This window comes from Columba livia, chromosome 20, assembly GCF_036013475.1.
Source record: "Columba livia isolate bColLiv1 breed racing homer chromosome 20, bColLiv1.pat.W.v2, whole genome shotgun sequence".
NCBI classification, from domain to species: Eukaryota; Metazoa; Chordata; class Aves; order Columbiformes; family Columbidae; genus Columba; species Columba livia.
Genome location: NC_088621.1, coordinates 10,572,051 through 10,588,161, shown reverse-complemented (window position 1 = coordinate 10,588,161; position 16,111 = coordinate 10,572,051). Strand labels below are relative to the sequence as shown.

The 16,111-nt window shown below is 51.7% G+C and overlaps 1 protein-coding gene and 2 non-coding genes across 3 annotated transcripts; 1 reads left to right on the top strand and 2 right to left on the bottom strand.

Moving 5' to 3' along the window:
• Positions 1–2,692: 2,692 nt before the first annotated feature.
• On the bottom strand, positions 2,693–5,231 carry LOC102097770 (C-C motif chemokine 5). The gene is made up of 3 exons (XM_005507747.4): positions 4,871–5,231; positions 4,263–4,374; positions 2,693–3,364 (listed from the first exon to the last, which is right to left on the bottom strand). The coding sequence occupies exons 1-3, from the start codon at positions 4,947–4,949 to the stop codon at positions 3,277–3,279; spliced, it is 279 nt and encodes a 92-aa protein (XP_005507804.2). The 5' UTR covers positions 4,950–5,231; the 3' UTR covers positions 2,693–3,276.
• A 5,114-nt stretch (positions 5,232–10,345) lies between these two features.
• On the top strand, positions 10,346–10,417 carry TRNAE-CUC (transfer RNA glutamic acid (anticodon CUC)). The gene has a single exon. It is a non-coding gene; the product is annotated as a tRNA-Glu (tRNA).
• A 534-nt stretch (positions 10,418–10,951) lies between these two features.
• Positions 10,952–11,033, bottom strand: TRNAS-UGA (transfer RNA serine (anticodon UGA)). Its single transcript has one exon. It is a non-coding gene; the product is annotated as a tRNA-Ser (tRNA).
• Positions 11,034–16,111: the final 5,078 nt, after the last annotated feature.

The following is a 16,111-nucleotide window of genomic DNA, read 5'->3' as shown; positions in this document are numbered from 1 at the left end:
CCCCAGCCCAGCCCTGCTCACGCAGGGTCACAGAGCAGATCACACAGGTGGGTTCAGGCGGTTGAAAGGTCTCAGAGAAGGAGACTCCACACCCGCTCTGGGCAGCCTGGGCCAGGCTCTGGCACCTCCCAGCAAACAAGTTGCTGCTCATGTTCACATGGAGCCTCCTGTGTTTCAGTCTGTGCCCGTTGCCCCTCACCCTGGCGTTGGGCACCACTGAACAGAGTCTGGTCCATCCTCTTGACATCCACCCTGGAGATATTTAGAGCATAAATAAAATCCCCACTCCCTGGCCCTGACACCCTTCTCCACATCAACTCTGACATCCCAACACTCCCTTTTCTGGAGGTTGCTTTGCTTTGCAAGCAGTTCAGGAACATCTGTGCTGCTAAATGGGGTGCAAGTCCGGATGGGCTACACCATGAGACCGCATGTGGCACATGGGGCACAAGCAAGCATGGGGCCAGGTGCCAGGCCTCAAGTTGCAACTCAGGACTCAGCAAGGCCAAGTTGTTCACAAACCAGATCTGAGCCAAAAGAATGAGAGCCCAGTTGAGAGGCAAGGGAAGAGTTCAGCTCCATTTGCCTGCTAGAAGGCGACCATCACTCAACCATCATACTTCTCATGTGCTTACGGAGGTGGACAAAAACCAAGCCCACCTGCTCCCATGGGGACTAGCATGTTGACTCTGCTGGACCCAGGATCCACAGGCTTTTTCTTTGATTCCTGCTGCTCAGTAATGCCCAGAAGGCACCTCGAAGAAGACCCTCATGGTGCCACGGCCAAAGCACCAAGCTTGGATCACAACTGGACATGCTCAGGCTGGACCTGGTATCCTGGTCCTTCTGAAAGCATGAACCCTGTGGCTGTCCCCTTGCTCCCAGTGAAGTGGGAGAAGCCCTGGGAAGGGAGGTGAGCCATGAAGACCTTAATCCCCAACGGCTGCAGTGTCTCCCCAGTGGCTGCTGTTCCTAACTCGATTCTGCAGTTACCCCCTCCATCAGCTCCCCCTCTTACTCTTGGCTGTTCTCAACACGAGGAGTGAAGTTGTGGTTATTTCTAACCACCGTTGCTCAAGCAGCCACTATATTGAGGGTTGTACATCCTGCCGTGACCTTTCCCTGCAGCTTTTTGGCAGCTGATGGTTTGCACTTGGCCTCATGGCTCAGCCTCTTTGAGTTTTGTCTTTCACTGCCCACGTTTTGGCAGCTCCACATCACTCAGCATCCCCGTCCCCTCCTCCCTGTGGAGCAGGTTGCTCCCCTCCTCTTCTGCCAGGTCTTTGTTCATCTGCAGGGCTGCTGCCAGGGTGGGCTGTGGGGCCCCCAGTATATCCCACTGACCCCACAGGACTCTTCCCATTCCAGACTCGGGCACTGGGATCCTGGATTGCAGCCTCCGTCTCCCTCCTCTGCTTCTGTCCTCTGCTCCCAGCTCCCTGCTTCTTTTCTCTCTGCATCTCCTTGATGTCCCTCTGCACCCACCTCCACTCCCCCACACCAGTGCTCCCCATCCCCAGGAACAGCCACCCACTTCTGCTTGGCGCTGTGTCATCTTGTGCCCCACCACCAAGGATTTGGGACCCCCTATGCCTCTGGGAACCCTGGTGTCCCTCCATCCCTCTGCCTCTGACATAGAGACTTTGAAGCAGTGAATAAGAAACTGCAATAGTAAAGTGGCCAAGAAACAGGGAGACTTGTGGAGAGGTGGTGGAGAGCAAGGGGAGAACAGGAGACAATTTGAACATCCACAGAGCACCATGGCACCAGTGGGCTTCGGGCTGTTTTGCAGACACTGTATCTCACACTGGTTGGCTTGCCCTTAATTATGGGGGATCATTTGTTGCTAGCAACAAATGGTGGCCTGAGACATTACTCCCAGGGGTGATGAGCAGCTTATTTCTTGGTGCAAAATGTTCTGGGAGGCGAAGAATTGACATGCACAAGCTGCCAGGTGGGAATACTCTTTGGCAAGGGGTGATAAAAAGCTTCTGAGCTTTTGCTTCAGACAGCTCAAAGGAGACAGCGTGGAGGCCAAAGGTCCCCATCCACTGCACAGCGCTTCAGCACAGAGGTCAGGCCTGACAGTCTCAAACTCTACCCACAAAGCTATCAGCTACTTTTAAATGCAAACCATAAACTGATAAAGAGCTTCTGTCAATTTTACTTGGTGCAAAAGATCTCTTGTCCTTTTTTAAACCAGACGCAGGTTTCCGTCCCAAAGCAGCTGCAGAGCAGCAGTTGGTGCACTGGCAGAGCTCACCCAGCACTGAGCGCAGCCCGGGCTGCAGCCCTGGAGTGGCTTTCCTGGGAGATGCTCCTGGCCAGCCCCTCAGCCACCTTTTCTGAGGGTGCAGAGACACTGCTGTGCCCTCACGTGTGGTTTTCAGACACCCCTTTGCTGAACCTGCAGTAGCAGGTCCAAGGGGACCAGCTCCATCAGCTCCTGGCCTTGTTTTCTGATGTGATGGGGAAAAGGCTGGAGAACGGGGAAGGAGCAGCCCTGGGAGGTGCTGCAGCCACAGTGGAGCTGCTGATGCTTGGTGCTGGGAGCAGAGACATGATGCAGGAGGGCTGAAGTTTTAAGGGCTAAGGTGGCATTTCCAGCTGGGAAGTGGGGGGGCTTCCCCTGCCTCTCCCAAAACAGTTGTAGTGGGATCCCACTGACCCTATTTTTCCAGGCAAGAGAGGAACAACCACTTCCAGAACTGACATAGAGAGACAAAAATCTTTATTCTTTGGCATCAGCAAGAGACAGCATTTTGAGAACAAGGCTGAACAATGCGGTTCTACAATGAGCATCCTGTAAATAACCAGTGTACCACATCCTCCCCTGAGAAGACAGATCTTGCTCAGAGCATCTACCAAAGCACGGCAAAATTGAGCCAGCTGACCTGGAGGTCAGCCTGGGCTTACATGACAGCACTGATACCTGATTTTGACAGACCACTTCCCACAAATAGCTCCAGGGATAAAATCCCCCTCCTATTCTAGTGGCGGAGGCACAAGGAGGGGACAGTTTGGCTGCATGTCACACAGCAGGCTATGACAAGGTGGGTCTGCAAGGCCATGAGGTCCCCAGCATCACAGCTGCCTGTGAGGGTAGATAAATTATAATGATAAATAATGCCTTTGCAAGACAGAAGGAACATCAGGCATCCCAAGGTGGCTCAGCAGGTCCTGGTGCTCAGCAGCAGGATTTCTAGGTCTGTGCTAAGACTCTGCCAGATGGTCTTGCAGGACTGTCCGGGGCAGAGACCTCTAATCTCCCATGACTCACTGCAGCTCCAGGGCGTTCACGTATTCCTTCACCCATCTGGCGTCAGGGTTTGCACAGACCTCCCGGTCCTTCCTGGTGATGAACCTGTCAAGTCAGGCAGGGACATATTAAAGCCCTGAAGGGAGAAAGGGACATGCCAAAGTGGCACCCAGGGCTTTGGGTCACCTCCTGGGCAGATGCTGACCTGCCCTGTGATCAGTAGTAGCTCCCAAGGGGGTCATTTTCCCTCCAGCCTCCCATTCCACAAACCCCCAAGCATCAGTTGAAGATGTCCCTGCTCGTGGCAGGGCAGTTGGACTAGATGACCTTCCAAGGTCCTTTCCAACCCAAACTATTCTATGATGAGGGGGATATGGGACCTGTTAAAACCCAGGGGACAGGGAGAGATCAAGGGTCCTGTGGGCTACACTTGGACCTCCTTCCCACACCTTATTCCCAGCCCCAGGATGGTTCAAGGAGACCGCTTATTTCTCATCTGAGGAGGATGAGTGCTCACGCGTTGCACATGGGACCTGTGGTGGATGCCCCATTCCATTACTCCAGAGAGACCTTATTGCGGCCTTTCTGGACTTAAAAGGTGCCCATAAGAAAGATGGGGACAGACTTTTCAGGAAGGCCTATTGTGATAGTACAAAGGTTGATGGTTTTAAACTAAAGGGGGGAGATTCAGGCTGGGCAGGAGGAAGAAACTGTTGCCCCTGAGGGTGGTGAGAGCCTGGCCCAGGTTGGCCAGAGAGGTGGTGGCTGAACCATCCCTGGAGACATCCCAGGCCAGGCTGGACGGGGCTCTGAGCAACCTGGGCTGGTGAAGATGTCCCTGCTCATGGCAGGGGGGCACTGGGGGAGCTCTGAAGTTGCCTTCCAACCCAGACTATTCTGTGATTCTATGATTTTATGCTCTTGGTGCTGCTGGATGTAAAGCAAAGAGCTCAAAGGCTGGCAGAGCTGTTCCCCAGAGCCCAGAGCAGGAGCTGGTACTTACACAACTGCTGGCTGCGAGCACTTGCTGCTGGTGTAGAAATAGTCCTTCACATGACTCTGGGGCAGCTTCCGTGAGGTGTAGCTGAAGCAGCACACAGTTGTATCAGCACCAACTGGAAGAGATTGGGAAAGTCGACATGAGTCTATCACTCACAGCAAGGAGATGAACTGCACAATACCCAGCCGAGACCATGGGCAACCATCCCCTTAATCGGCTGTGGAGCCTTCTTCTCCTCCTATTTCCCCAGCAAGTCATCAGGAAAGTGCTGTGAACACCACAGCTTAATTAAGGTCATTGCTAGGATGTTTTGTTAAATGTTTTGAACTCACTTCCAATGATAAAAATCCCTTCAGCCACCCTGGGACCACTCTCAGAGCCCAGCAACAAAATTAGAGGTGATGAAACCTGAAAACTTGGATACTTCTCAGTAAAATTCATCCCTCGGATACAAGGATGCTAGAAAGGAAGATTGGTCCCGAGAAAGAAGGGAAAGATATTCACACAGGTTTCCAACCTCTGCAGATAATTTTTTTCCTATTCTGCTTCAAATTTACTGCCAGTCAGAGCAAAAATGCACCACACAGAGCAGAGACAGATGCTGTACTCACTTGGAGCAGGAGAAGCCTGAGGAAAGAGGGTAGCAGCGAGGAGGATGATGATGGAGACAAATGCTGCACAGACCTTCATTATGGATGGAGATGAGTTGCGAGGGCAAAGGCAGGACCAGGGCAGATTCTTCTTGTGTCTGGTGCGAGGTGCTGCTCAGTCCTGGGTTTTTATAGGCATGGTGGACAGATCTCTCGGTCAGATTTCAAGACGAACCCTTGGAGTTTCCAAGACGTAACAGAGCTGATGTCATGGCACCTGTGCCTCAGAAACGCTAAAAAAAAAAAGGGAAGCAACAGATCTAGGAAATACTAGAATAGCCTTTGTGTGAGGGGAGGTAAGGCGGAGTAAATCGGCAGCAGCATGAGGGCTTATACTGACCAAGACAGGATATGAAATCACCCTCCAGCAGCAGGTTCACACTTACATTCACCAACACAACAACAGTACTCATCCAGTGTGGGTATGGTGTGTTGTAGAAGAGGAACCTGTCTTCCCTTGGCTGTTGCTGCAGTAAAAATGTGATATAATGTACTAAAGTATTTTCAGTGGCACCTGCATAGTATTTTAATTGATGTTAAAAGGTGCATTGGCCAGGGCTGCAGATAGAGCCATTGACCTGGAGCATCTCTGTTGTGAGAAAAGGCTGATAGAGCTGGGGTGTTCAGCTGGAGAAGAGAAGCTCTGGGGAGACCTTAGTGTGGTCTTTCTGAACTTAAAAGGTGCCAATAAGAAAGATGGGGACAAACTTCTGAGCAGGGCCTGTTGTGATAGGGCAAGGGGTGATGATTTTAAACTGCAAGAGGGGAGATTTGGACTAGACATACAGAACAAATTGTTGGCCCTGAGGGTGGTGAGAGCCTGGCCCAGGTTGTCCAGAGAGGTGGTGGATGAACCATCCCTGGAGACATCCCAGGCCAGGCTGGACGGGGCTCTGAGCAACCTGAGCTGGTGAAGATGTCCCTGTCATGGCAGGGGGGGCACTGGATGAGCTTTGAAGGTCCCTTCCAACTTAAACTGTTCTGTAATTCTATGAATCTCTGAAACTCATGTCAGCATCCTCCCTGAAGGACCAGGAGGACCTCAGCTCAGCCTCTTTTTCAAGGACCCAGGCCTTCAGGACAAAGGTACTCAGATGCTCAAAGTGGCTGGAGGATGGTGCAGGTCCAGCTGGGGGGTCCTCGCTCCCGTGGTGGGTCTGGGACATTCAGGACGTGGATGTAGGGGGCAGCGCAGGCAGCATGGGCAGCAGAAACACTCTGAGCTCTGCTACCTGTGCAGTCAGCGAGGGTGGCCAACAGCCTGCAGACTGGTTGTAGATCTAAGCTGGCAGTCTTGGCACTGTAAAACACAAAATCCTCAATGCTGTGCCTCCAGCATGGAGTTCAGGACCTCCAAATCCCTCCTGGCACACCCCAGCACCAGCCAGGACAGGCAGCGCTTGCCTGGGAAGCCCCACAGGATGGTCTGACTCTACAAACTCCACCTTCTCCCAAAGACACGGGGCAAACACAAATGCCAGTGTGGGTTTGGTACAAGGTGAGATGCAGAAAGCAGAGCAGGAGGTTCCCTTGTCCAGGGAGCACAGAGGGACCAGCTCCCATGTGAAAGTGTATCCCCATCCCCCATGCACGCTCACAGTCACAGGACTCATGATGTCCCAGGTCCACCCAGGGCCCCCCAGCGCTGCCCTTGCCACGTGGTGATGGGTTCCCCGGGATGCCCCAGGGAGTGTTTCCCCTTTTTCCACCTCCGTCTTCTCCGCAACAGGCACCAAATCCACCAGTTCAGAGTCTGTGGTTTCTCTGGGTATTTTCTCTGGTCCTGGTGACAACTGCTGTCCATGAGGCACCACGAGCTCATGTCCCCGGGATTTCCTCACCCTCCCACAGCCCCTGCAGCACAGTGCTGCTCTGCTCCTGCTGTCTTTCCCTCCCTCCAGCTCTGGGTGCATGTGTCCCCTTCACCACAGTGTCCCCTTCACCACGATGTCCCCACAGCTGGGGAGCAGTGCTGCAGAAGGTCCCCACTTGCTCTGCCAGCCCAGGGCAGTGTCAGGGACCCTGCTGGGGTGGGCAAAAGCCCATGGCTTTCCCTAATCTCTGGTGACCAGTGACAGAACGCCAGGGAATGGCAGAAGATGTGCCAGGGAGGGTCAGTTGGACATGAGGAAAAGGTTCTTCACCCAGAGGTGCTGGACACTGAACAGGCTCCCCAGGGAGGTGTCACGGCCCCAACCTGACAGTGTTCGAGAAGAGACTGGACAACGTCCTCAGACACACGGGGTGACCTGTGGGGTGTCCTGTGCAGGGACAGGAGTTGGACTCTATGATCCTTGTGGGTCCTTCCAGCTCAGGACATTCTACAATTCTGTGATTCTAGATCATCCCCGCAGGTGCCATCCCTGCAGGGTTGGCCGTGGTGGTGTCCTGTGGACCCTCTGGTCTCCTGCCTTCAAAAGCACGTGAAAGATGCGGAGCTGAACCGAGTGACTGGCACCACAGGGTTGTCACAAACACACAATGGAGGCTTTTTTGGGGCAGCACAGCAACACTTGAGCAGCTACTCAGGATTTGCAAGGGACAAAATCTCTGCTGGAATTTGCCAAGGGACATCTCACTCTTGAAGATGGGGAGAGGGATTATTTATTGCTACTCCCATATTGCATATATTTCAGTATTGCAATTAGCCTTTTGTTCTGGCTAATTTATATATGTATTGCTCATGACCCAGATCCATGGAGGGGTGTAGAGCAAGGCAATGTGTCTCAGCCTCCTCTCCTGCTACAATAGCAATTGCATCTTGTACTGAGCACTGACCTCTCCCTGCTGCCCCAGGCTGATCCTGGGGCTGGGACTTCACTTCTGAAGCAAATTTTACATCTTCACCACCTGCCTCAGCATATAGCCCTGCACACTCCTGGACTCAACATGCAGATCCTGGGTTACATTTCTCCCTCCTTGCACTCAGTGGGGTGACGATCCCTTGTCTCCCCTTCCTCTGCCATCACAGAGGGGGACAGTCTTGGTGTGGAACGTGCCAGTCAGCCTGTTTTGATATGCCCAGGTCTGCTGCAGAGGAAGGAACTGTTACTGCCGATGGCAAAATATCTGACAGGTCTCGATAAAGATCTAAGAAACCACAGACAGATACTGACGCTCCGCCGACCGCAGAGCTGCCAGAGCTCACGCTCTGCTGGAGCTCGTAAAGACAACCGAAACCATGACATCTGCATATCTTTCCGAAAGCGCAGGGTGTCTGCGCCTCAGCCCTGCACGGCTGCCTCTGCCCTACCCAAGGGATGGCGTAATCCCGTATGATCATTGCACATACAGTCAGAATCCTTTTGGTTGGAAGAGACGCTCAGGATCATCAAGTCCAACCATAACAGACCCCAGCACTGCCCCATGTCCCTGAGAACCTCATGTCTGTCTGTCCAGCCCTCCAGGGCTGGTGACTCCAGCACTGCCCTGGGCAGCCTGTTCCAATGCCCCACAGCCCTTTGGGGAAGAAATTGTTCCCCACATCCAACCTCACCCTCCCCTGGCGCAACTTGAGGCCGTTTCCTCTGCTCCTGGCGCTTGTTCTTGGGAGCAGACCAACACCCTCCAACACAGCCCAGCCTTGCCCATCACTCGGGGGTTTTTTGGAGGTCTGTTCTGCAGCCCTGACCATCATGGCAGAGATGCCTGAGTGTTGGAAAAATGCCAGACCATTCATCATGGCTCCATCCTTGTTCCAGGTCAGCTGTTGTGGGAGGTGGCATTCCTCCCTGCTCTCCTTCTTGTACTGCTCTGCACTTCAAAGCCACCCACTGCCTCCCTTCACCCTCTCCTGCTCGCTGCAAGGCAGCTCCTCAGGGAAAGGTGGTGGCCGAGGCAGCAGCCAGCGGCTTGGAGCCACCAGACATTGCAGAGAAACATGGGCAGAGCTCAGGGTACCATGGGGACAGGGAGGATGGATGCCACATGTCCCTCTGCGAGCCCAGACCATGTCACAGAAGGCTGCAGGGGGGACCATGTTGGGGTTTGGTCTTGGATGGAGAAGGGAGGTACCTTGGGTATTTTTGGGAGCTGCATGGGACAAGCGAAGCCACAAGAATTCCCTATGTGCACTGACTCCTGCAAATCAGAGAGATTTTTCTCCATCCATTTACTTCCCCTCCCAACCACACATCCAAGGAGCACCGGGCCCTCTGCCGTCTGCTGCGGAAAATGTTCCTGGAGCCTGTTCATTCATCTCCATCAGGTCCAGGGCTCATCCAGCTACTGAGAAGCTCTGCAGTGCTGCCTCCTGCTGCGCCAGTGCTCGGGGAGCTCTGACACACCCAGTGTCACCCTCTGTGTCACCCCCATTCCCCTCGAGTCTGAACCCCGCTGTGCTGGATGCTGCAGGGACAGGTGACAGTGCAGCTGGGCTCTCCCTTGGGCTCTGCAGAGCCCTGGTAAGTGGGGGACCCATTTCAAGCCCCTCTCCACCTTCCTATTCATCAGAAAACCTCTTTTCTAGGAGCTGAGTGTAGGTGATGAGGGAGAAGTCTGTTTTTCTTTTTGTCCCAGCCTAAGACTTTTAAAATTTCTTTTAATTTTCTTTTTCTTAAGCAAAATATATTCTTAAATATATTCTTAAGCCTTATTTTCTTCAGTTAAATATATGTGACCAAAGAAACAGGCTGTATGTGAATGCAGGACAAGGGTGGGGGGATCACAAGCATCACTGCTGCAGGATGCCTGGGCAATGCCAGTGCATTGCTGACACTGTGACCCCTACCCGGGCCATCCAGCAGTCCGAGCACACTGGATAATGAAAGCTTGATTCCTTCTGTTGCGTAAATGAAGGCAAATGTCTGCTCCCTCAGAAGAACTCTCTAGAGACCAGGATCTGCTGCTCTTTACAGCTCCAGATGAAGTCTCAAAAGTCCAGACACGCTCCCTCCACCAGCACCAGTGCGCAGACCCGCACGGGGAGGGCTCTGCTGACAACAGCCAGTCTGCACCTGCACTGCTCTGTTCTCCGGAGGTGACTATGGGGAAGCCCCGGCTGTGCCCCGGGAGCTGGGGTTGGTGTGTCCATGAAGCTGGATCACCCGGGCCTCGTGTGGTGGGTGTCCCGCAAATGGGGTCCGTGCTTCACTGTCTGCAGGACTGAACCTCCATGGTGAACCCCCCAGGGACTGCCAAGTCTTTTCTTGAACCATTGGCCATCCTTCCCTTCCCCAAACCTGCCTTCAGTGGTGATCAGTCTTGGCATAACCACCTCCTACTTCCCACACCTGGCAGACATGGGGTCCTCTTGCACAGAGGATCTTCTGAATGCCACAGCTCTCAGAAAGGAGCAGACACCCATGCAAAGTCCCCCAGAAAGGCTGTGTTGTCCATCCCATCTGGTCATCTCCTTGGGCTATGGGACCCAAGTGTCCCTGTCCCTTCAGGGCTTGGTTGACAGCCACCAACAGGTCCAGCACCATCAACATCTTGTCCCTGGTGGTCTAGTGGTCAGGATTCGGCACTCTCACTGCCGCGGCCTGGGTTCGATTCCCAGCCAGGGAAGGGGTTCCCTGCAGCCACCGCAGGTCCCAGCCTTTTCCTGGGTGGCTGCACAGTGGTCGAGCAGCTCCTGGGGTCTGGCCTGGGGTTCAGGAGCTCCCACACCCAGCACGTGGTGCTAGGCCAGGGTTGGATGAATTTTGTGGGGTGGCAGCAGCCTCCTGTCTGCATTCTGCCATCAGGCTGCACCCCCAGTAGAAAAATACCCCGGGTAGAGGGCAACCACGAGCCTGTGATGGGCTGTAGGGAGCTCGGTGACACGGCGATAGGGAGCTGGGTGACAGGTTGTGGGGAGCAGGGTGACAGGCTATATATAAGGAGTTGGGTGACACAGCTGTGTGGTGTGGGCTGGACATGTTATTGCACAATTTCTTCTTGTGATAAGGAGAGGTGCAGGCTCTGAACCTCTTAACCCTCTGCTAAAGGTGAGGTGTCCCTGGGACATCAGGGCCAGGAGGGGAATGCAGGGTTCCTCGGTGAGGGGTGACAGGTCTGTGTCCCCTGTCCCTGGGGACAGGGGCTGCCAGTAAAAGCTCCCGCTGTGAGCAGGATTTGAACCTGCGCGGGGAAACCCCATTGGATTTCAAGTCCAACGCCTTCACCACTCGGCCATCACAGCACCTTCACAGAGGGGTCTCCACAGGAGTCCTTGGCTGCCCCCCTGCCCCAGGGACACAACAGGACCTGATCCACTGATCCCACCCTGGACAGGGGGCACAGGCACTACTGGTGCTGCTGCCAACTGCCCTGCACGGATACAGGAATCAGCATCCCAGCAATGCTAGGAAAGGGAACTGGGCACCAATCACACCACCAGTTGTGGTGACAACTGTCTTCAGAGGAGGCTTTCTTGCTCTCTACAGCTGCCTGAAAGGAGCTTGGAGCCAGGGGGGTCGGGCTCTGCTCCCCAGGAACAAGCGCCAGGAGCAGAGGAAACGGCCTCAAGTTGCGCCAGGGGAGGGTGAGGTTGGATGTGGGGAACAATTTCTTCCCCAAAGGGCTGTGGGGCATTGGAACAGGCTGCCCAGGGCAGTGCTGGAGTCACCATCCCTGGAGGGTTGGACAGACAGACATGAGGTTCTCAAGACATGGGGCAGTGCCAGGGGTGGGGTTGGACTCAATGATCTTGAAGATCTTTTCCAATCAAAATGATTCTATGATTGTATGATTCTAAGCACTTGCCTGTCCCTGATTAAGTGCAAGCTGGCTCTGGGAACCCATCCTGAGATATCCAAAAGCCTTTTTGGGTTCCCAGAGTTCTGCCCAAGAGCCGTGCAAGTGCTTTGCTATGTCACTGCCACTCCACACCTCTCCCATGCGGCTTTATCAGCAGTTTGGATGGAAACCTCACCATGTAGGAACTGCTCCCCCATGCTCAGCTCCCAGCCCAAAAGAGGGTCTGTCTGCATTCCCACCCTCCCTGGCATCTGCCTCACTGTCTGGTTTGAGTTCCCTCCTCCACTGGGCAGGGGCGACCATAGACCTGACACTGAGTCGGGCTTGGCACAGTCCCACAGGCACAGATGGATGCCCAGACATGGGTGACCACCTGCTCAGATGCATCGATGTGTTGGAAACTAGGTGCTCAAACCAGCTCCGTCACTGGACACAGGAGACAGTGAGTAGAGCAAGTCCAGCAAATGCAATAGAGCTAAAGAGAGGGATGATGTGGGGGAATACTGTCCTTGGACAATTATGGAGAGACTCAGGAGAAAGGTTAAGCTTAAATTAAACCTTTTCAGTTATCCAGGTTTCCTTCCCCCTCTTCTAGGTGCCATGTCCACATCCAGAGCTGGGAGACACAGTCCTTGGATCTCCTGAAGTGCCTGTGGGGTTCAGGTCAGCATGTGCCACAAGAGTGGGGACCCTTCAGCGCTGGAAAGCCACTAACATCTTGATGGGCACGGTGGTGAAGATGAGGTCTATGGTCTGCAATGAGCTATTTCTCCTTACTCTTTTTGAGGATGAAGTACTGTGTATCCAAAGAGCTCTGTTGAGGTGAGGTTTCATTTCAGGGTAAGGGTTCAAGCACCCTTCACATTGAAAATGGAGGAACCTCAAGGGACCAGACCAGAGTCCATAGAGATGCACATTTCTGGAGAACAAAAAGATGAGCCTGGAGGGGTCCACAGCGCATGTGGAAAGGATGGGGGTGTCCAGACCCCAATGGAGGGACCTGGAGAGGACCAGAAGGGGAGCAGAAGGACCTGGAGAGGCATGGTACCCGAACAGAGGAGCTTGGAGGGGACGGGAGCTTGAAAGAGAAGTCTGAAGGAGTTAAGGAGGGCAAAAGGTGTGGTCTGGAGAGTTCTGAAACCCAGACAGAAGGGTCTGGAGGACACCGTGTCCCCATTTGATTCTTGCACCCTGGCTGGGCGCAGACTTTTGTTGCACTGACCAGAATTCCCACAATATTTCTCAGAGTTGATTTCTTTTGTTGACTTTTTCTCTTATTTAATCTTGTGTCATTGGCAGTGAACACCTATTTTCATCTACAGCTCTTGTGATATTTACAGATAAAACAATCTTGCCTGGTGGAACGAACAGGATGTTTTCATAGAAAAGTCTGAGTTCAACAGAGAACTGACAGCTCTTCTCTTGTAATAAATGACACTTCTCAGTGTTACACAACAGAGAAAACCACAAGGTCTGTCATGAGACAGGCCTTATTCTTCTTCAGAGAAAAGTTCCACTCGCAAGTTTTTGCCCTTTGATCTTCCAGGTTTCAGAAAATAGCGTCTGCCTTGCTGAAGTGCTGGTTTGCTGGGCCCAGCACGCAGTGGTCACCGCTCACTGCTGCATCCCATTGCCTGGTGCAATGTTTAAGACGCTTTGTCCTGACCATAGAGCAGTGCTAAAACATCTCACTGGTTGTAGTACGGTGGCATAGGATGATCAAGAGGAGACTGCTACACGTGACTGTGAATGCTCGGAACCCATGCAGGCAGTTACCGTCCCAGGCTGGAGACAGAGACCCTCCCGGTGTGCCAGTTCCCCTTCTCCAGAGCTGCTGGCTGATGGGGGTAGATTGGTTGAACCATGGGCAGAAGGAAAGTGCTCTGGGTGAAAGAGCTACAGCTCTATAGTCTGATGAAATAAAGAGGAAATAATATCTTTGCCCACAGTTTCTCAGTTTTTAATTCACTTTCTTTCAACCCACATCACTGCCGTGGCGTTGGCCCCTTACCTGTTCCCCAGAGACCATCCAGTGTCCAGACCCTGGAGGTACCCTTGGGTCCATAAGAGCTATTCCAGAAAGCTGGACTATCAGCTACGTAGGTTATTCTCATCACCAGCTTTCCTCCTTGTACCATCTTCTGAAACTCCTCTGCTGTCCAGAGGCTGCATTTCAGTGCAGCTTCTGGCCTTGAGCATAGAACCAGACGGTCTTCTCCATAAACAGTTAAAGCCACTTTAGGGCTTCAGCATTTATATTTCTAACACTGGAAAAAGTGGTTTTATTAAATGTTGAACTGCTGGGAACTGCTCCTCCCTATCACTGCTCTCTTTTTTCTCTTTTATCCTGCTCGCTCCATCCCTTTACAAGCTCTCCCTTTAATCGGTTGGAGCAGAAGATGCACTGGAAACAGTTTTGTAAACCTGTAGTGGTTCTTCACACCACTGTGCCTTGGACAAGGACAAGCTTGGTGTGCATGGGCCGTAGGCTCTCAGTTGTGTCTAAATAAATCCATAGTTCGAAATATAGGAAAAATATGCCACTGGCAGGTGAAAGAAGGAACTTCATATATTTGAGGCTGCACCTAAATTAAGTCCTTGGTCACTGTTATCCTTGAGACACTGTGGTTCACCTCTGGGTTTTACTCGTATAGATGTGTCTTTGTCATGAAGATGAGTACTGAAAATGCTTTCGGGAAAATCAGAGGTGTGTCAAATGGAGAAGGGGAGGATGTTGCTTTTTGCCTTTAGGATGGGAAATAAGAAATGTAATACTGAGCTCCTTTTTTATTTTTTAAATTTTACTTTACTTAAGTGTAATGATCTTGTTGATACACCTAATGCTTAATTACATATTTAGCAAATACCATCAGTGGTCACATAGCTACAGGTTGCTAGATTTACACAGGGATTTACAGGTCAAGATCTGCAGCCTGAATAGTAATACCGAGGAGTAATATCAGTATTACCGAAAAGTAAGGTTAGTAATGCCAAGAGCCTGAATGAGAAGTCTGCAGCTTCTAAACAGGACAGGGAACAGATCTGATGGAGGAACCTGCTACTTGGAGGCTAATTAATGGATAATTAGTGCCCTGGCTGCCCAGATGTCTTGAAGGCTCTGCTGAATGAACATCAGCCTTAGAGGGCAGGATACATTGGTTTCTCTTGAAGCTCAAAAGATTGCGCAAAACCACCATAAATCCTAGTTGGAGGGGACATGGGACACCTTACCTGTGGACACATGGAAGCCCTGGGTCCTGCACTTACACCCAGGCCCCAGTCACTGATAGGCACATGTAAAGTTAACCCAACGTTTGCATGGCAGGTGCTGCAACCTTGGGAGCAGCATCGGGCCACCCGCAGGGGACGGTGCTCACCCTCCAATGCAGATGGTGTCCCCGCACCAAGGGCAACCGGGACTGCCCAGGCTGGCACTAATGCAATTGCAATGGTTCATGTCAAAAATACAAAAGAAATATAAAAAACACCTTTCAGGTACCCGGATTTCTGCTTATGTGCATTTTGTAGGCAGAAAGCTGGATGGACAAGGCAAAGCGCCTGCCAGGGGGATCAGCGTCCCTCTGGTGCTGGAGACAGCTTCTACTCCTGGACTGGAGTTTCTTTCTAGGGGAGAAATATTGACATTGCATTTTCAGCTTCTGAAAACTCAATCTTCACTTTTTTTTTTCCTAATAATTTAAAATCGTGGATGTTTGTTAGCAGTTTCTCATATTTCTTTCTATTTATTTTGTCTGAATAAGAACTGTGAAAATATTTAAACAGTAGGAAGGTTTGGATACCTAATCTTTTGAGATGTACATGACTGACTGTAAGTAAAACTCACCGTTGTCTTTTGTGATGAGACTGACAGATGTTCAAATAGCTACCTTCCCGTTTGTCCACCGAAGTACAGCCCTTTTTCTGAGTCTACAACTGTTGTAATCCATGTTGAAGTCCTCAGCTGACCCAATACTTTGCTCGTTTCTGGATATTTCAGGTTGCAGTCTCCCATTTTGTACCTCTGGCCTGTTCTTATTTGTACAGATGTAACATTGTGACTGTCCATATCACTACAAATATGATTTTACTGGAGACAGCTCGAACTTGCTTGGTGCAACTGCCTCATTCTCCATCCAGTCCTTGTCATCCACAGTGATCAGCAGTTATTTTATATACTCAGCAGTTATTTTATATACATTTCCAAATCACTGATGATCTGCCTAGTATTTAATTACACAAACCATCTCACTAAGAAATATCAAATGGACAAAACTTTGGTTTTCCTGGATATAAATTTTGGCAGGGCCACCATTCAGATGTGCTGTATTTGGTCCTCAGTGTACTCCACAAATGGAGGATGGCAAAATGACCCATTTCTGTCTTCTCAAACCATCAGATGTGCCAACCAACAGGGAAAAAGAAACCAAATTTCCCTATCATCTTTTACCATCATAAAATTAAGCTGATACCTTTCACTTGCAGAAAACAAACATGTGCCTTTATTCTGGCTTGTCAAAAAGG

Coding starts and splice junctions, on each gene's coding strand:
- LOC102097770 (XM_005507747.4), bottom strand. CDS start 4,949: ATGAAGGTCTGTGCAGCATTTGTCTCCATCATCATCCTCCTCGCTGCT. Junction 4,375..4,870: donor TCAGGCTTCTCCTGCTCCAA/GTGAGTACAGCA, acceptor AATCTCTTCCAG/TTGGTGCTGATACAACTGTG. Junction 3,365..4,262: donor TGCTCGCAGCCAGCAGTTGT/GTAAGTACCAGC, acceptor CTGACTTGACAG/GTTCATCACCAGGAAGGACC.